Source organism: Lepus europaeus, chromosome 10 (assembly GCF_033115175.1).
Source record: "Lepus europaeus isolate LE1 chromosome 10, mLepTim1.pri, whole genome shotgun sequence".
In the NCBI taxonomy this organism is placed as follows: Eukaryota; Metazoa; Chordata; class Mammalia; order Lagomorpha; family Leporidae; genus Lepus; species Lepus europaeus.
The window spans coordinates 49204155-49225634 of record NC_084836.1 but is presented as its reverse complement, the minus strand read 5'-3'; the positions used below and the strand labels follow the sequence as shown (position 1 = coordinate 49225634).

The following is a 21480-nucleotide window of genomic DNA, read 5'->3' as shown; positions in this document are numbered from 1 at the left end:
TTTTTGTGAATATATGCATATACATAAATAATAGGTAGAGAAAAAGCAGAATTTCATACAAAAGCTTCATAAGCTATTTGAATAAAAGTAATATTTTTGTTTTTACCGAGATCACAGTTCGTGGAAGACGAGGTCCTCTGTGAAACTTTGGATTCTGTATCCTAGGCTGAGATACTGTATTAATACTGACAATTGATAAATTGCTTCTTGGCACAGGTTGTGAACTGTTCAGAACTGGAGGTGAAGGTGGGTCACTATTACTGGATGTTTCCTAAATAAGGGAGAGACAGATATAAAACATAAGAAGAAATTTCTGTCACCTTTGAAAAAAAACTCAAACAAAATACTAGAATTAACTCCTACTTTCCTGGAAAACCCAATGAATCTCAAAATGACTGGAAAAAATAGGACCAACCTAAAACTTAGCTCAAGAGCACCACCTAGAGGTTAAAGTATCTAAATTACCTCAGGCTTAAAAGCTCTTTTATTCGCTAATGATTTTAGTAGCTCTTCTCGAAGCAACATTTCTTCCTCCTCTTCCTCATCTGCAAAAGGTGGTTTTGGAGGTTGTTCTGGATCTTCAGGTGGGAGAGGTGGTAAAGGCGGTAGAGGAGGTAGAGGTTCAAGAGAAACACACAAGCCTTCCACATAAGGCTGGCTCAAAGGAGGCATAGACTATTTTTTAGAAAGAAAAAAAATATATCAAGGCAAATTTTATCAACTCCACATGTTTATTTCTGAAGGTATATTAAATTAGAAAAAAGTAAACAGGTTATTATTCTAGTTGCTAGTATGCTGTAAATCTTAAAACTAATTGAATTTCATATTCAACCAATCAGTATTTAAAACATTTATGTATTTCAAGGTAGTTATACAAACTTTTCTGTTCCCATTCTTTTCTCTCCATTAACCATTCTAGAAGATCTAGGAATCAAATTACACCTGAAGCAAGTAGATACACTAAAACCAAAACCATATAATATTTAAATAAAAAATACAAATCAAGAACCAAAGGGATTCTGGGAATAATATTTCAGAGCACCTTAAATATCAAGAAGAATCACCACTACTCTCTTTAATTCCTGGTAAAATGGCTTCTTAGAGATTATCAATAAAGGAAACTAATTTTAACACAATCCCTGAGTTTGGATACATTTTTGCTTCAAAGGCCTTCTAGTATTCCGCTTGGCAGTTAGCTCATTCATTTTTCATTTCCCGAAAAAAAACATTTCAAGGAAGAAAGAAAATGTCATTTTCTTTCTCACTCTCTACTCTACCATTCCTTTATCATAAGCTTCCTGGAAAGTATCAGACATCTACCTAGGAAATGTGAAATGGAAGGGTTCCCTCTTATTCTGAAAGCCAAACCCTCCCTCCTCAGGGTCCCCAGTGGAAGCCTCCTTTTTCTAGCCACCCTAATCTTTTCTGCATTTCCAACATGCCTCACTGATTCCTTGATTTTCATGGTTATTAGACCATTCTCTCTAAAGGATACTGTCATGTCACAAACATGTTTTTTACTTTAAGAACTCATAAAATATGAGATTTCAAATGTCATTCCTCTGCTTCCTTATCATAATATTATAATTCATTCTTTATTTACTGCCTCTAGCACTCAAAGAAATAGTTTATAAAATATTAATCTTGTTTGATTTTTATTGGAAATTAAAAAGATATTCACTTTGATCACTAGGTCCTCTCAATCTAGAAATAACTTCAGAACATTTTACTTTGTGATTTCACGCACTTCTTTCCCCTCCCTCTCTTTTGTAAAATGGGAGAATGGTAGTTCTTTCAAGAAGACAGAGAAAAAGAAATTAACTTCCAAAGGCAATGGTTTTTTTTTTTTTTTTTTTTGCTAATTTTGCAAGTTAAAAATAACAGTATTCACCAAAAGAGGAGATAATTTTTGGAAGCATCTTTTTTTTTTTTTTAAATGAGATTTTAAACAGCAAGATTTATTCATAGTCATGGAAGCATCTTAATGCAAATAAATCTCACTTCCGAAAAAAGAGAGCTAATCTAAAACACTAGATAACTGTTATTCTGTTTTGGGATATACTTTCTGAGTAGCTACTAGCTGAGAAGCAAAAAGAAAAGAGGGAAACATGCTAGTTACTGAAACAAAGTTGATCAAAATTAAAAATTAGTCACTAGAAATTTCTACCAAATGGATAGTTTGCCATTAAATGATCAGCTTTTATTCTGTATATTTCACAACTATTAATTCTAATAAGCAATTCTGATCTTTTAAGCCCCCTTCACATCTAATCATTCCTTAATTATATGCCATTTTTTTCCAAACAAACTTTAAAAAGACACAAGGCAACACAGTAATTTTCTTAAAAATCTTATCAATTCTGACTTACAGAAACCTGAGGAGGCAGAGGCAGAGAAATAGATGGTGCTGGAGAAAAATACCCCAATGAACATTCAGAGAAGAATGGTTGTTGCAATGGTGAAGGAGCTGTTAAAAAAAGAGTGGTAAGAGTTTAATAGTAGAAATACTTCCTTAGGAATCTATTAAATGTATGACATTGATGGGGCTTCAAAAGGTTTATGGAAAACTGGGATTAAAAGATAATGTGCCATACATAGAATTTTAGAACATTTTACTTCTTAAAAGCATAAATATCAGTGCTGGCATTGTGGTGGAGTAGGCTAAGCCTCCATGTGCGATATCAGCATTCTTTTGGGGCACTAGTTCGAGACCTGGCTGCTCCAGTTCCAATCCAGCTCCCTGCTAATGTGTCTTGGAAAGCAGCGGAGGATGGCCTAAGTCCCCAGACCCCTGCACCCATATGGGAGACCCAGAAGCAGCTTCTGGCTTCTAGCTCCAGCCTGGCCCAGCCCCAGCTTTTGCAGCCATTGAACCAGAAGATGGAAGACCTCTTTGTCTCTCCTCTCTTAGTAGCTCTGCCTTTCAAACAAATAATAATAACAATTATCTTAAAAATAGACACATGCTCTGAAGAAAAAAAAACAGTTAACAGAACCTTGGAAAAATAAGACGAACTCTTAAAAAAAGTAAATCTAGGCCGGCGCCGCGGCTCACTAGGCTAATCCTCCGCCTTGCGGCGCCGGCACACTGGGTTCTAGTCCTGGTCGGGGCACCGGATTCTGTCCCGGTTGCCCCTCTTCCAGGCCACCTCTCTGCTGTGGCCCGGGAGTGCAGTAGAGGATGGCCCAAGTGCTTGGGCCCTGCACCCCATGGGAGACCAGGAGAAGCACCTGGCTTCTGCCATCGGATCAGCGCAGTGCGACGGCCGCAGCGCGCCAGCCGCAGCGGCCACTGGAGAGTGAACCAATGGCAAAGGAAGACCTTTCTCTCTGTCTCTCTCTCTCACTGTCCACTCTGCCTGTCAAAAAAAATAAAAAATAAAAAAGTAAATCTATAGCTAACATAGCAAAAAGTTAAAAATTTGACAAAGCTCAGTAGAAAGCATGTTTTCTGTATAATTTTTTTTAAAGATTTATTTTTATTTATTTGACAGAGTTACAGAGAGAGGCAGGTCTTTCATATGCTGGTTCACTCCCCAAATGGCCGCAATAGCCAGAGCTGAGCCGATCCAACGTCAGGAGCCAGGAACTTCTTCTGGGTCTCCCACGTGGATGCAGGGCCCCAAGGACTTGGGCCATCTTCCGCTGCTTTCCCAGGTGCACTAGCAGGGAGCTGGATTGGAAGTGGAGCAACCAGGACTCAAACCAGCACCCATAGGGGATGCTGGGTGCTATACACTGGGGCTTTAACCTGCTGCACCACTATTTTATAAGCACAAAGTTATTTGATAAAAATTTGGAGTACTCAGAATGTGAACTTATTCAGAAATATAGTCATTGTATACGTAATTAGCGAAGACGAGGTCATACTGGAGTAGGGGAGTCCCCTAATCCATCAGGACAAGTATCTTTGCAAGAAGAGGGCAAACATGCAGGGAGAACATTTGGTAATAGAGGAAGAAACTGGTTATTCATCTACAAGTCAAAGAATGTCAAGGATTAACTGCTACCGTAAGACAGGGAGAAAGAAAGGTTCTGCCAGAAGCTCAAGGTGAGCATGGACCCTGCTGATATCTTGATCTCTGATTTCTAATTTCTAGAACTGTGAGAATAAATATTTGTTAAGTTAAAAAAAAAAATAAAAATTCAGAGTATTAACAATATTGTCAATACTTGAGAACTGCAATGAATCACCCCCAAGAACCTGAAAACAAGAAACTGAACAGTACATGCAGGTTAAACTGTGAAATAAAAACATAAGATAATCAAACACCAACCTAAAACAATAACCTGAAAATAAACAGTTTTGGTAAACAGCATCCAAATCATAGGAATTTTGCTTTGTTTCTATCCTAGATATACCCAAGTAGGATTCTAGCTTACACATGTTCTCATAATATGAACATAGGAAGAATGTGGTCTTTCAAGTACTCTAGTTTCTGAAATGCCAATTACATTCTGTTATTGGCTTCTGTCTTGTGTTTTAAATTAATGACAGAAAAGGTCCAACCATCCCTGAACATCAACAAAAGCAAATCTATGGCCTCTAAAGATAAGCAAGATTCTAGGTTATGCAACTTTAGAACCCTGACCAGCTCTAACCAGCCTTTCCCTGAGATGCTACTGGTATCACTTTCCATCTCCAAATACCTACAAAGTGTCACCACTGAAAGGAGACAGGGATAGAGAGTCAAAAAGAGCCCTCTCTGCCCCCCACCACCACAAAGAAGTCTTTCTCTTTTTGAGTAAGGCAGACAGAATCTTGGATGTAAGGATCACAGATTCATTCTTTGTTAAAACAGCAGTGTTCTCATCTTTCCTACAATCCTCACTTTTTAGATCAATGAATAGTTAATAAAGTTGTAAAAAAAAAAAAAAACTATTTAAAGCCTATCTAGAAACATTTGGAAATAACGGTGAATAATAGATATTTAAGATTTAATCTCTAAATATTTACAATACCAAATACTATCTATGGATAATCCATCAACAAATCTCTTTATATAGTTTTTCAAGGTTTGAGTAGTTCAATGATAATTCTCTAGCTAGTTTCTGTGAATATGCAAATATTTCAAGTTTTGACTCATACCTGGAGAATTGGTTTCACTATCTGTATCCATAGCAACTTCTTCATAGTTATCATATTGATAAATGCCTCCTCCACTATCAGTAGGTTGCTTATCTAAGGATCGCCTCAGGTCAGGATCTGAAGACTGAGTACACAACACATTACTTAGTTTCAAAGCATTTTGTCTACATGTCACAAAAAAACTGACATCTTCTACGGCACACTATAAAAAATTATGACACTAAGATCTGCCTGTCACATCGGATTTCGAAAATTCAATTTATGATAAGTATGCTATAGATGACATTTTACAACTGCAGCACTAGACAGAAAAATATCTAGAAAGTACCATCTATACACATGAAATTCCCTACAGTTAGTAAGCTAAGCCAGTAGGTAATCAGCTATTCCACTAGAAAATTACACCAAGTTTTTGAATATTTATGATTTCTGTATGAAATTAGAATAAATTCAAGTTTGATGTCATTAAGACTAAGAATATTTACCCAAGAAATCCAATGAAATTTAAATATTAGTAAATTAATGATACCTGAAAACTATAATTCTGGGTTGATGTGCTTATGATTTTTTCTGCTTTTTTTTTTACTAATGTTTCATTCACAATGTTTTTAACATACTAAAACCTAGCAAGTCATCCAAATGAAAATAACACTTAAATATAATACTTATCACTAAAAAAATTCTACAAGATATGTTGTAAAATCAAAGTGTGACTATCTTATTTTGGTAAACCTAACTCCTGACTCTCTTCAATTAAATAATTAAATCTTTAATATTCTCAACTCTTCGGTAGCACATTCACAAGTGTATCCTTAAAGTTCGGAAATATAAAAATAACGGTCATTGATAATAGCACTAGATCAGAATTAACTCTCTAGCTGATTTCCTCATACTAACTGTGAATGTCACTGACTTGTGGAACAGTTGATGACTACATACAAAATATGCACTAAATTTATTACTGTATGATGACACAGCAATCTTTAAAATAATCCATGTTGGGGCTGGCGCTGTGGTGCAGCAGGTTAACACCCTGGCCTGAAGTGCCAGCACCCCATAGGGACACTGGTTCAAGACCCGGCTGCTCCACTTCCAATCCAGCTCTCTGCTACGGCCTGGGAAAGCAGTGGAAGATGGCCCAAGTGTTTGGGCCCCTGCACCCAGGTGGGATACCCGGAAGAAGCTCCTGGCTCCTGGCTTCAGATCAGCACAGCTCTGGCCTTTGCGGCCAATTGGAGAGTGAACTATCAGATGGAAGACCACCTCCCCCCCCCCCCCCACCCGCCTCTCCTCTCTCTGAGTAACTCTGACTTTCAAATAAATAAATAAATCTTTTTAAAAAATCCATGTCATTTGTGACATCCTTTTAGGTTAAATTTAAAAATGAAAAACTAATGAAATTCTGCCCTTGTACCTAAGAAAACAGCCATTTTCAGAATATGTCCTTACCACAATTTTGTAATCCTATTTTCTTCTAAATAGAAAATGGTTAAAAAAAAAAAAAAAAAAAAAAAAAAAGCTAAAAAGCAATCTCTGCTAATTTTAGTGTCCTTTTTCACTCGGAATTTTATCTTCCTTTTCCCCCAAGAATTATTTATACAATAAGCTCTAACAAACACAAGATATCTAGTTTTTCTTAGTTTACTCAACTAGTTTTGCTTAGTTTACTGAATCTATGAAATGGGAATACAAAGACACTTAGATTCGAATAATGTTTTGATTTTATATTTTGCATTTCTTACTTTACTTCTTGATCTCCTCTTTCCACCAACCAATTTCATGAATCGATTATATTGCTCCTCCTGATTTGAAAGATCTCGAATTTTTCTGATTTCCTCTTCTCTTTTCCTTCTCTCTTCTTCTTCAGCTTGCTTCCTCTGATCCTCTTCTTTCTGCCTTTCCTGTTCTTTCTGTTGTTGTAGTTTCTTCCACGCCTTTGTTTGCTGCTTCCTCAATGCTTGTTTAGCTTTAGATGAAAAACACAGAAACATACCTCTGTTGAAGAGTTTTACAGCAGATAAAGCTATTTTAAAGCTAATTTTTATTTTAAGAATGACTTTCTCCTGTAGACAAACTTTGAATAATTCACAATGGTTACCACTCAGGGATTTAAGTAGAATGACCCTTGACACTGCATTTGTAATAATTAACACAGTACACTTTAATTAATTTTTTTAATTAAGAAGAGACATCTCCAGGGCTTAAAATTCTTGGAGGCAAAATTGAACTTTTAAAAATGATTAACTTATTGATTTCTTTCTCTGTTACTGAAAATAAAAGTGCTCTCCATTTTTGAAATCTAGATATCGATTTTAGAATAATGACAAGTAGTTTAACATTAGTCAAAAAATAACAAAAAACTAACAAAAAAGACTTTAATTATCATTGAGCATATGTACAGTTGCTCCTCTTAAGTTCTGCTTAATTGCATTATCCTCCACTTTAGGGGCCTATAATTCCCCAAATTCAAAACAAAATTAGAAATCATACCAAAAAATTAATTCAGTTACAAGAATTTAACAATAATCATTACCTGTAGTGCTAACTTTTTTGGCTGAGTGTGTTTTTGTACTGGTTTTAACTTTTTGCTGTACAGTTTTTGTTTTGGTCAACTTTTCTTTACTTTCTTTCATCACCTGCTGTTCTTTCTGTTGCCATTTTTTACTAGCTGACTGAAGAGCCAAAAGACGAAGTTGTAATTCAGAAAGCTCTTCTTCATCTTCACCAAGTTTCTTTAAAAGAAAAAAGAGACAGAATTTTTAAATTCTATTTAACCTTAAATATTTCAGCAAGTCAAATCTTTCATAAGACTAGAATTTACAGTTAAGGCAAATATTTGAAAGGAAAATACAGATAAAATAAGGAAACTAATTTTTACTCACCCTAGTCCAAGCCCCTAATTTAACACCTGTAATTCAAACAGAAGACCAATCTGTATTGGATACGTGTACATTTATGAATACATAGGACTGGAAGGGGAGGATAAATTGATAAGATGATTTAAAGAAAGGAAACTTTAAGACTTAGAGACCAGCATTTATCTGGGTTCCCAAAACTGAAAGAATAGTAATCTAATGGCAGGGAATACAAGGAGAAATTAGAATCAAGGAAAGATGGGGCTGGCGCTGTGGAATAGCGGGTAAAGCTGCCACCCGCAGTGCCGGCATCCATATGGGTGTCAGTTCAAGACCCGGATGTTCCACTTCCAATCCAGCTCTCTGCTAGGGCCTGGGCAAACAGTAGAAGATGGCCCAAGTGCTTGGTCCCCTGCACCTGTGGGGGAAACCAGGAAGAAGTTCCTGGCTTTGGATCAGCATAGCTCTGGCCGTTGTGGTCAACTGGGGAGTGAATCAGCAGATGGAAGACCTCTCCTTCTCTCTCTCTCTGCCTCTCCTTCTCTCTCTGTGTAACTCTTTCAAATAAGATTTAAAAAAAAAAAAAAAAAAAAAAAGGAAAGATGAGAAATTTAGAATGAAGTGGTTCCATAATCATGTGATTCACTAGCCTAATGAGTATTACAGAGAAGAGATAAAGTAAATATCAAGATTCAAATTTAAAAACTTTATATTTTTTAATTATTTAAATTATTGAACAAAATGTAGAAATTTGCCTATATTTGAAAATTATGGGCCGGCGCCGTGCCTCAACAGGCTAATCCTCCACCTAGCGGCGCTGGCACACTGGGTTCTAGTCCCGGTCGGGGCGCCGGATTCTGTCCCAGTTGCCCCTCTTCCTGGCCAGCTCTCTGCTATGGCCCGGGAATGCAGTGGAGGATGGCCCAAGTGCTTGGGCCCTGCACCCCATGGGAGACCAGGAGAAGCACCTGGCTCCTGCCTTCAGATCAACACGGTGCACTGGCCGCGGCGGCCATTGGAGGGTGAACCAACGGCAAAGGAAGACCTTTCTCTCTCTCTCTCTCTCTCTCTCTCACTGTCCACTCTGCCTGTCAAAAATAAATAAATAAAATAAAAATTTTAAAAAAAAGTTATGTGTTCTAAACCCATAGATAATATCTGAAAATTTAAAATATTTTAAACACTTAAAACTTTTCTTCAGGGAAGCTAAAAAGTAGATGTGCAGGGTCTGCGCTGTGGCTCAGTAGGTTAATCCCCTGCCTGCAGTGCCAGCATCCCATATGAGTGCTGGTTCATGTCCCAGTTGCTCCTCTTCCGTTCCAGCTCTCTGTTATGGTCTGGGAAAGCAGTAGAAGATGGCCTAAGTCCTCAGGCCCCTGTACTCATGTGGGAGAGCCAGAAGAAGCTCCTGGCTCCTGGCTTTGGATCGGTCCAGCTCCAGCCATTGTGGCCATTTGGGGAGTGAACCAGCAGATGGAAGACCTCTCTTTTTCTCTCTCTGCCCCCTTTTCACTGTAACTCTACCTCTCAAATAAATAAAATCTGTGAAAAAAAAAAAAAGTAGTTTGCTTTTTTCCAGTTGAAATAGCCTTGTGATTATTCTTTCTTTTCTGAGATAATTTTAAAAAATTAATCTATTCCCTTTAGTTTACTAAAATGCAATTGAAAACATCAGGTTACCTAACCAAAGGTTCTTAATTAGAGTCTACTGGCTTGGGATGCTGAGACTGGTAGGTGGGGCCCTTTGCCCTCCCCACCCTGAAATTAAATACCAAATTGTGTATTTTGCCTTTATGTATGTATATAAAGGCCTAAGGAGGCAACAAAAAGAGTCTAATAAAAAAGGGTAAAAAATCTCCTTTATAATTTTTTCTTATAGATGAATTGGAAATATATTCTTCTGAAATTCAGTTCAATTATTTCTGTTCTTATGTATGAAGAAAATAGTAGGTCCTATTTAATAGTTTTAATTTAAAGTAACCTTCCATAAATTCCTAACTGAACTACCATCATATGCACTTCAGCATTTCAGTTTAACCAAATGGGAAATAGTTACCTTTTCCACTGATGGGAAATATATGTAAATACATTTTGAAATGATCATGATTTCTCTTAACTCAGTTCTTCAAACACAACAAATTCTATAGTTTGATACTGAAATCCTAGAGCTGTGCTGTCTAGTATAGTAGCAATGAGCCACATCTATTTAAATTTCCATTTTAAATGGAATTTAAAAGTTTGTACCCAAACCATATTAATCAAGTTCCTAGTAGTCACATGTGTTTAACAGGTACCATACTAGAGATTGCAAATGAAGAATATTTCAATTATTTGTATAAAATTCTATTGGACAGTATGATCTATACAATTTAACTAAAATAAAGCTACCATTCTGTTCCACTGACACTTAAAAAAACTCATTATTTTGCAACAACTCCTTCAAGAATTAAAGAAAACTACTGATTCTATCACACAACGACATGCCACCTGAAGCACCTACTTGAACACCAACAGCACTGCACTAGTAATCAGAGAATTTCATTCAACTTCTTGCTGGGACACTTAATTCCCAAATAATTTTAGGCAAGTTACTTAATCTATCCATCTGAATCTTACCTTATCTATAAATCATATGTAATATAAACCTATTTATAGGGCTAAAGTGAGCATATTAAAACAGGCATTTGTGTCTGTAACAGTATCATTCCTATAATTCAGGAGCATTTTTTTCCCTAAAGCCTTTAGGGTCTTTGAATCATTTCATTTTACTTATGAAAACAAATTGAGCCAGCGCTGTGGCTCAACAGGCTAACCCTCCGCCTAGTGGCGCCGGCACACCAGGTTCTAGTCCTGGTTGGGGCGCCAGATTCTGTCCCGGTTGCCCCTCTTCCAGGCCAGCTCTCTGCTGTGGCCAGGGAGTGCAGAGGAGGATGGCCCAAGTGCTTGGGCCCTGCACCCCATGGGAGACCAGGAGAAGCACCTGGCTCCTGCCTTTGGATCAGCGTGGTGTGCCGGCCGCAGCGCGCCAGCCACAGCAGCCATTGGCGGGTGAACCAACAGCAAAGGAAGACCTTTCTCTCTCTCTCTTTCTCTCTCTCTCTCTCTCACTGTCCACTCTGCCTGTCAAAAATTATATACATACATACATATACATATATATATATATATATATATATATATAACTAAGCAGACCAAACTGCAGATATTTCTTATCTGTAATTCAACAAAGAGAAGACTTGGGCTACTGAATGCCCACTACATGTCAAACACAGTGCTTGATGCTTCCGTTTATTCTATTAAGCCTTTCTACAACCTAGAGAAGGTTACTCTAAACTCAAGAAGAGGCCAGGGCTGTGGCATAGAGGGTAAGGCTGCAGCCTGTAGTGCCAACATCCCACACGGTGCCAGTTCAAGTCCTAGCTGCTCTATCTCAGATCCAGCTCTCTGTTATGGCCTGGGAAAGCAGTAGAGGATGGCCCAAGTCCCTGGGCCCCTGCATCCACACAGGAGAACCAGAAGCAGCTTCTGACTCCTGGCTTCAGATCGGCACAGCTCCAGCCACTGTGGCCATTTGGGGAGAGAACCAGCAGATGGAAGACTTCTCTCTCTCTCTCCCTTTCTTTCTCTAACTCTGCCTTTCAAAAAAAAAAAAAAAAAAAAAAAAAAACTCAGAAGAAAACAACGGCAAGCAAAAGCTCAACAGCTTTACAAGGTTACACAGCTACTAAGAGAAGCTACATTTGAGACCAGGTCAAGGTCTACCTAATGCCAAAGCTTTCTCACGGAGGATAATCCATAAAAATAGAAAATCTGTGGATCAAAATTAAAAGCTTCAAAAAACAATAAGCATAAAGGTCATTTATGGATATGTATAGTATTTCAATTAAATAAAATTTGAAGATCTAGTAGAAAGAGGCTCCCAAGACATCTCTGTAGAATTGTTAAGCCTCTGTCACAAACAAGGCTATAGCAATGACAAAAGGAAATAAATGAAAAGCAAGAAAGAATTTCCCCTTTCAAAAGGACAAGCTACAGCAATGGATAATCAATCCAACAAAGCAGTATCTTACCTTTTCAGACAGAATATCTGAGGTACTAATTCTTCTTGTTAAATTTTGTTCTTTATCTTCTAGTCCTTTAAAATAAAATAACATCTTTTGAATACTCTAAAAGTTAGCCACAACCAATCTAAAACAAAATGTTAAATAATATTTAGTAGTAATTACTTTTAAGAGTGTCATTAAAGGATCTCATTTTCTCACTTTCAAACAAAAGGGAAGAGTATGATGAAAGAAAATGAAAACCTAACCTAACCTTCTCCTATTAGTCTAATTTCTGAAAGTTTTGAGGCAAAATGACTCAAAAAGTACTAAATAAAACTGTTTTGATAAAATGAACTAGAAATCATTTCAAACAAGAACAGAATTTGCAGAGTAGATAAACAAGCAAATCTTCATTACCAAATAGAATCCTCACTGATAAATTACATGATTAAACTAATTCAATCCTATATGGGTTCAACAATGAGATATTGTACTGCATATTCACCACTAAAGAATTGGTCCTCTAAATATTAGCAATTGGCAATAGTGGGGACACTTAACAAAAATAAGTGCATCAACCCAATTTCCCAGAATTCTAGCCCTGGGCCCCAATTTGTAATAAACCTATATTTAAACATTATCTAATCCACAAGAGCTTCACAAATCATTTAAGAAAGCTATAGTCTATTAAAAAAAAAGTATCGCAATACATCCACTTATAGTTAATAGAGATGAAGTTCAAAACTTGGAAACCTTTCCACAAAATGACACAACTGAAGTTGCTAAGCTAGCACTTAAACTATTTAAACCCCACCAAGCCCAGTGCTTTTCCCCTAACACCAGACCTGTCGAGTTTCCCAGTATCCTAATCTGATCGCTAAAGCAGGCCTATTGGTGAAAGGATAAGTAACCAATAAATAAATGATCAATCACCCTACACAAAGTACGTAATCAAATTCTAAGGTATAAGTTTATGCCATAAGGCTTATTCTAGAAATGTGAATTTGTTGCAATGATTGCTATATTAGAAAATAATTAGAATGTAACAATTTTCCTATCTATGTGTGATCTGTTTCAAATAAACACTGAGAGGATACAGAAAACTGGGGCCGGAGCTGTGGCTCACTTGGTTAATCCTCCGCCTGCGGCACTGGCATCCCATATGGGCGCCGGGTTCTAGTCCCGGTTGCTCCTCTTCCAGTCCAGCTCTCTGCTGTGGCCTGGGAAGGCAGTGGAGGATGGCCCAAGTGCTTGGGCCCCTGCACCCGCGTGGGGGACCAGGAGGGAGCACCTGGCTCCAGATCGGCGCAGCATACTAGCCGTAGCCATCTGGGGGGTGAACCAACGGAAGGAAGCCCTTTCTCTGTCTGTCTCTCTCTAACTCTGCCTATCAAATAAAAAAAAAAAAAGAGGATACAGAAAACTGCACCCAAGTAACCTGAACCATGTAGGAACACATAAACCATAGATGCTTCAAATATCTATCAGTTACCTCAGTTCCTTTTGTGTTGTTATTGCCATACACATTCACATCTGGCGTTACAACTTACTGATTTCAGATAATATTACCACACAGAAACTTCAAATCTTCCATTTCCACAAGCACATTTTAGACCTATTTCAAGGTATAGTGACTTATTTGTTGTAATATCTTAAGCATTTTTAATCCATTCAATGTATAAAGATGTGCCATAATTTTTCCTCAATTCTTATCATTTTTACGTGCCACTGACAAAGTTTTTGTGAATTGTTCCTCTAACGCTATATTGATCATACACTCTAGTGGTTTTATTGTAATTTTGCAGTTTTGTAAGTTTTAGAAATATGTATGTCCCATTGTAACAAGATTTTACTTCAAAGGAAACCAAAATACAAATAATTGTTAAAAATAAAAACAGCTTTTCAATAATAAATATAGAAGGCACTCAATTTTTCTCTTACAGGCGTTATTAGGTACTATCATACTAATGCCATGGATGTGTACAACAAAATTTTTATTTCTTCAAATTTTTTTTAAAGATTTATTTTATTTATTTGAAAGAGTTAGAGAGAGAGGTAGAAACAGAGAGAGAGGTCTTCCATCCGCTGGTTCACTCCCCAGATGGCTGCAATGGCCAGAGCTGCACTGATCTGAAGCCAGGAGCTTCTTCCGGGTCTCCCATGCGGGTGCAGGGACAATCTTCTACTGCTATCCCTGGCCATAGCAGAGAGCTAGATTGGAAGAGTAGCAGCCGCGTCTAAAACCAGCGCTCAAATGGGATGCCGGTGTTTCAGGCCAGGGCATTAACCTGCTGTACCACAGCACCAGCCCTATATTTCTTCAACTTGTACTCAAAACTTCCAAAATGAAAATGAGTCTTGGGCACTCATAAGTATTTAGAAAATTAACTAGAATTCTCAAGTGAGCTCCAAGACAGAAACATCAGCAAATAGATCATGGGGGGAGAACATCTGGCCTGCAGGCCATTAAGGCTCATAATATCATTTTGTCTGGCCCTGCCAAGGCAGGACTCGAAATTCAGTAAATCTACAGCAGGCTAATTTTTAAGTTAATAATTTTGTATGGACTTCAAATGATGTTATAAATATCCAAATGGCCCTTGGCAGAAAAAAATGTTCCCCATTTGATAAACCACAATAATGAGATTATCCTAAGAAAACAGGACAATAAAGACATAAAAAAGAAGTTACACAGATAAAAGTTTATTTTTTAAAAATACAAAAAAAGGAAAATTAGAAAGTTACAAGAAAATCCAGGATACAGTATTACAGAAATCCTAAAATTTTGAAGTAAGGAAGCGATTAGTGAATATAGTAGAGATGAGTAGAGATGTTCACCCCTTGAAAAGTATTCAACTTGCAGTTGGAGTGATCCTTTGAAAAACACTAGATTGTCGGGGTTGGTGCTGTGGCGCAGTGGGTTAAAGCCCTGGTCTGAAGCGCCAGCATCCCATATGGGCGCCGGTTCTAGTCCCAGCTGCTCCTCTTCCGCCCCGGCTCTCTGCTATGGCCTGGGAAGGCAGTGGAGGATGGCCCAAGTCCTTGGGCCCCTGCACCCGCGTGGGAGACCCGGAAGAAGCTCCTGGCTCCTGGCTTTGGATCAGCATAGCTCCGGCCATCGTGGCCATCTGGGGAGTGAACCAGCGGATGAAAAGCCACTCTCTCTCTCTACCTCTCTGTGTAACTATGTCTTTCAAATAAATAAAATAAATCTTTAGTGTTTTTCTTTTTTTTTTTTTTTTTTTTTAGATTGTCAGTCCTCAGCTTAAGACCTTATAAAAGCTTCCCATTTCCCTCAGAATAAACCAGAATTCTCACAAGGTGCTACATGATCTGCCCACCTGCCATCTCCAATTTCTGCTCTCTGTTATTCATCCCCCTTACTCTCTTATTTAGTAGCACTAGCCTGATTGTTATTCCTCAAATATGCCAGGCATCATTCTACATGACAGTCCTTACTATAGCTCAGTGATTCTCAAAATTTCACAAGTATCAGAATCAAGAAGAGGGCTGTTTAATGCTGTCTATCCCAGAGCTCACAATTCAGTCGTTCTGCGGAGGGCCCAGATTATATGGTCCCCAGAGACCAGGCTCTGCAAATCACCACTGTAGTTATTTTCTTGGTCTAGGAGCCTCTTTTCCCAGATTCATTTGTTATTCTCTCATCTTCAAAATCTTTGTTGAAATCTCACCTTCAAATTTGGATCTAGGGGCTGGCATCATGGTGCAGCGGGCTAAGCCACAGCCTCTGACATGTTTATATACCTCTGGGTGTTGGTTCAAGAATCAGCTGCTCTAATTCCAATCTAGCTCCCTACTAATGCACCTAGGAAAGCAGCTGAAGATGATTCAAGTACTTGGGTGATTGTTACCCATGTGCGAGACTTGATAAAGTTCCTGGCTCTTCACTTCTGCCTGGCCCAGACCCAGCCACTGTGGTCATTTGGGGAGTGAACCAGCTGATGGAAGATGTCTCTCTCCCTCACTCTGTCATTTTGCCTTTCAAATATATTTGACAGCCTACTCAACATTAAAGAAAAAAACGTCAAGATATTCAAGGTCCTTCCCAATCCAACTACTAGCCATCCTTTTATAAATTATTGCCAACTACTCTCTAAAATACACCATATATATCCCATATTGATCCATATTTAATTAATCTTAAAAAGTCCTCTGTACCTTTTTCTACTCGGTTCCTTCTAACTTCCCAAGTAGAAAAAGACTGATTTTTCAAGATGCATATCAACATTTCTGAAAACTCTTCAAATCCTGGTGGGGATATTTATCATTCCTCTATGTTACCACAAGCTTTCATAAATAATTCTTATTATACCGTAAGATGGTTATTTCTGTCTTTTCTATCCCTTTGGAAACTGCCTGTCTGAAATTGTGGTCCTAAACTGAAGAGACAAAGAGTATCTCTCCGACAATGTATAACCAGAAATAGTCTGAATTCTGGTTTAAAACCAAACATATACCATATGAGTAGTTTGGAACACTTCAGATATAGTGTGACCCCAGAGCAGAAGTCTACTCATGTGCCCGGCAAGTACAAACGTAATTTCTCTCTGAGGATTCCATGTTTTTCCTAGGCCTTAAACAATTTCTACCAAATAAGTAAATAAATGAAAATCATTAAGGGTTTAAGAAAACAAAGTGCCAAAAATGAAAACCAGCAGAAACAAAACCCATCAGAAACCAGGCACAACAAACCCAAGATAGTGGAACTATTCCAGGGACAGAAGACAAAATACATCTATGGTTAAACTTGTTTAAAGAAATAAATTTGAAAATATAAACAGGGAGAAGAAAACATAAAAGAATCAAAGTGATCTGAAAAACAAAACACAGATAAAATACTAAAAAAAGTGAAATTTAAGACAATAGGTGGTCTTAAGGCAGATCAGACACAGCTAAAATCAGTAAAATTAAAATACATGAGGAAATTTTCCAAAATTCAGCACACAGCTACAAAGAAATAGGAACTCAAAGATATTAATGTGAATGATAAAGCAAGTGGACTTAAAATACATTAATCTAAACAGAATTGCAGAGAAGAGAGAAAATGGAGCAAGATTTTAAGAGACAGTGATACATTTTTCAGATCCAATAAAAGATCCAATCCAGAGTCAGGAAACCTAACAACTATAAGTAAAAAGAAATCTAAAATCAATACTTAACAATTAAGTTCAAAAATATTATCTTGGGGCCAGGTCTGTGGTGCAGTGGGCTAACACACTGCTTGTGATGCCATCATTCCATATTGGAGTAGTTTGAATCCTCGGTGCTCCACTTCCAATCCAGCTTCCTGCTAATGCACATGGGAAGGCAGTGAAGATGGCCCAACTGCTTGGGCCTCTGCTACCCATGTTAGTGACCAGGATGCAGTGTTTGGCTCCTAGCCTCACCTGGTCTATACCTGGCTGTTGCAGCTATATGGGGAGAGAACCAGTGGATGGAAGGTCTCGCTCCGTCTCTGTCACTCTTTCAAATAAATAATGTTTTTGTGGAAATAAATTTTTAAAAATGGCAAGGAAGGGGAGAAATCACATCATATGAACATGGATGAAAAATCGTAAAAATTAACAAATCTTCAATGAGAATAACCCACAACTGGAAAAACCCAACTATCCCTTAACTGGTAAATACAGTATAGCTGTACAATGAAAAACTACTCAGCAACAAAAAAAGAACATATTACTAATATATACAACTACAAGTATGAGTTTCAAATACACCACATTAGGTAGAAAAAACCTAGAATCAAAAGGGACAGATCAGTAATTATCAGGTGGATAAAGTGTAGTGAGAGATGTTAACTAGAAAAGAGCAGGAGGGAGCTGTTAGAGGTTTTTTTTTTTTTTTTTTTTTGTGCTTCAGTGGCATTTTATTTTTTTAAGGTTAATTTATTTGAAAGGCAGACACACACACAGCTATCCACTAGTTCACTCCCCACATGGCAGCAGGAACCTGCACTCCATCCAGGTCTCTACGTGGGTACAGGGGCCCAAGTGGGAGACTGCTCTACTGTTAGAGGTTGATGGGAACTATTCTTGTATATTAATTGTGATGACTGGTGATGGTTATCCAACTACCTGCATTAGTCCAAACCTGAGGAGTATACACATAAAAGAGTGAATTTTACTGTACAAAAGTTGTAAAATTAAAAAACCAAACCAGGATTTAAAAATGAAACATCGAGAACTATTTGACCTGGCATACAAGTGTGTTTTAACACTATAGGGGCTGGCGCCGTGGCACACAGCCTGAGGCTCCACCACCGCATATGGGCATTGGTTCTAGTCCTGGCTGCTCCTCTTCCGATCCAGATCTCTGCTATGGCTTGGGAAAGCAGAAGATGGCCCAAGTCCTTAGGCCCCTTCCACCCGTGTGGGAGACCCAGAAGAAGCTCCTGGCTTCAGATCAGCGCAGCTGCAGCCGTTGCAGCCATCTGGGGAGTAAACCAGCAGATGAAGACCTCTCTGGCTCTACCTCTCTTTGTAACTCTGTCTTTTAAATAAATAAAATAAAATCTTCAAAAAAAATTTTAAAAACACTATAAATTCATATATTTCATTAGACTAATAAGGGAGACAAATTAGATGATGTTCTTGATGATCTTAAAAAAGATTCGAGGGGCCAGCGCTGTGGTGTAGTGGGTAAAGCCGCCGCCTGCGGTGCTAGCATCCCATATGGGTGCCGGTTCGAGTCCCAGCTGCTCCACTTACAATCCAGCTCTCTGCTATGGCCTGGGAAAGCAGTGGAAGATGGCCAAGACCTTGGACCTCTGCACCTGTGTGGGAGACCCAGAAGAAGCTCCTGGCTTCAGATAGGTGCAGCTCCAGCCAATGCGGCCATTTGGGGAGTGAAGCAGCGGATGGAAGACCCCTCTCTCTGCCTCTGCCTCTCTCTGTGATTCTTTCAAGTAAAACAAATAAAATCTTTAAAAAAATAAAAGATTTTATAAATTTCAACATCCATTCATGTTTGAAAATCTCAAACCAAAAAGAGGAAAAAAAGCTTCCTTTACCTCAAAGATTGCTACAAAGAACCTAACACAAGTTACTTGTAAATGTCCTGTAAATAAGGAAACAAAGGTGCTATTATTATTACTTATATTCACCATTGCATTATTAAGTGCTGGCAAGCATTTCAGGCCAAAAAATATATAAGCTAAGGATCAGAATGGAAACAAAACTTGTCATTATTGAATAATATGATGATGAAGAAAGACAAAAACACTTACAAATAATTATAACCCTATCAATGAAGTTAACTCCCTTATAGAAAGATGTACTATTACTAATTAAAGTATTTAATTCCATTACCTTGATTAGCTTCAGTAGTGTCAGATTTCAGGGAAAGCTGCTTTGCTCCATCTTTAACTTTTTTCAACCGGTTCTTATCTCCTGGTAAAGTTAATTTTTGCCTGAGTGGTTTTAATTCAAATGCCTGAAAAGTTTTGACCTGTGTTTTCTCCTCAGGAGCTTCTTCTTTATTTGAGTCCTTTGTAATACTGACATCATCAGTGCTTGTTTGGTCCTCAAGAGTCAATGTTTTAGGATCTTCCTGCACATTCTCTTCTTTGCTACTCAAAGCTAGTTTTTCATCCTTATTGATGCATTCTAGTTCCAACTGTATCTGCTTATACTTTAAAAGTAAATCTTCAAAAGTTTCTTCCCCACAGTTTTCACTTTTTGATGAATAATTCTGTTTTCTTGATGGAGATCTCCCAAAACTTTTGGCTGAACAGCATATTAAGGAAATCAGTTGCCAAAAATTGTCCAGTTAAATTTAACCAAAAAGAATCTAAGTTACAGATGAATTTTCTCCCTTAATCTTTCAAGAAAAATTTGATAAATTTACTAAGTTCCATTAATAGATAAAACCCACTTTCACTCTGTGCCCATATTTCAACTTAGTAAGGATTCACATAAATAGTCCACTTACAAAAATCATTAGTGTCGGCAATTACCAGTAGTATCCACACATAGTCCACCTAGTTTTGTGGCATCCCTCCTTTTGTAGGTATCAGTAAAACCCAAAACACGCTAAATGTTAAAGATTCTTTTCTGAAGGAAGAGGAAAGAATGGTTTATCACAGGTGTGGATAATTTACATTTCAGCTAATCAGGAGGAAATGTTTTAGTTTCATTTCTCAAATTGTGAACAAATTAGAGATAAAAGATGAACACTGATAATGGCTAGGTAGGTAGCTAAGACTAATTTATGGCTGGCGCCGTGGCTCACTTGGTTAATCCTCCGCCTGCGGCACCGGCATCCCATATGGGATGCTCGGTTCTAGTCCCAGTTGTGCCTCTTCCAGTCCAGCTCCCTGCTGTGGCCCAGGAAGGCAGTAAAGGATGGCCCAAGTGCTTGGGTGCCTGCACCTGCGTGGGAGACCAGGAAAAGCACCTGGCTCTTGGCTTCGGATCGGCACAGCACGCCGGCCACAGTGGCCATTTGGGGGGTGAGCCAACGCGGAAGGAAGACCTTTCTCTCTGTCTCTCTCTTTCACTGTCTAATTCTGCCTGTCTAAAAAAAAAAAAAAAAAAGACTAATTTATGAGACTTAAAAAAATCTGATACATACAAGCTTAGAGCTCAAGTATACTAATATCCAACATATCTACTACTAGAATAATTATGGCAGTTACATAACCTTAAAAAAAAAAAACCTTTGAATAGTTCTCAAGATGTATCTTTTAAACTACTTTGCCTTAAAGACAAGGCTATCTAAGGCAATTACTTTTATTTTCCTGTCTAACATGATACTTAGAACTTAACTTCTTCATTAAAAATGGCTACAAAGTTCCAAACTGCAATTTTTATTTAAAACAGGAAAGGCATATGAGAATTGCTACACTTAACTTTTCCAGCCTGGAAATTAACAAGTGAAAAGATAAGTACCTCTTGTGGATTTATACAATATATCATTTACGGATCATTTTGAACTTACTGGCTAGTATCTAACACTATGGGTCCTAAATATGGTCCTTTCATTTAACCGAAGGCAAGCAGCCAGCAAAGATTTTCAAATTCCCTTGATGGCCAAGTCAACAATGAAAATCACAACCAAGTATTTGAGAAACTAAGCACTACAACTGAAATCCTCTCACTTCTGCAGCAAAACTTTCTTATAGATCTTTAGATCTCTGACCTCCACAGAGCCACTTTATGGAAGACCACTTGCTTCTCCAGCTGAAAGCAATCTAGCTTCTAATCCTATTCATTAACAGAATCTGTCTGGGAGTTCCCCCATCAGTGTTTTCAAACTTTATTTTACTTGTAGCACTTGATACTGTAAACCACTGTTTCAATGTCCTTAACTGCCAATGCCTTGTCTCCCTACCTTGTCTTCCTGACTTCTTTCTTTCCAACTCCTGAAATAACAGTGCTCTTCAGTAAGCTCTACTTAGCCTCTTTTTTCATTCTGAGAGTTCTTAAGCACTCCAATAGTTTCACATAACACAGGAGGAAAGTCTGGCCTGGTT

At 38.0% G+C, this 21480-nt stretch overlaps 1 protein-coding gene across 1 annotated transcript in view; it reads right to left on the bottom strand.

Annotated features, from left to right (window-relative positions):
• ZFC3H1 (zinc finger C3H1-type containing) overlaps positions 1-21480 on the bottom strand; it is a 56232-nt gene that overhangs the window by 31012 nt on the left and 3740 nt on the right. The window contains exons 2-9 of the mRNA XM_062203221.1: positions 19316-19732; positions 12015-12079; positions 7623-7821; positions 6832-7055; positions 5090-5213; positions 2370-2467; positions 466-675; positions 107-271 (exon numbers count right to left, since the gene is read on the bottom strand). Coding sequence (XP_062059205.1) covers positions 107-271; positions 466-675; positions 2370-2467; positions 5090-5213; positions 6832-7055; positions 7623-7821; positions 12015-12079; positions 19316-19732 — 1502 coding nt within the window. The remainder of the gene's footprint in view (positions 1-106; positions 272-465; positions 676-2369; positions 2468-5089; positions 5214-6831; positions 7056-7622; positions 7822-12014; positions 12080-19315; positions 19733-21480) is intronic.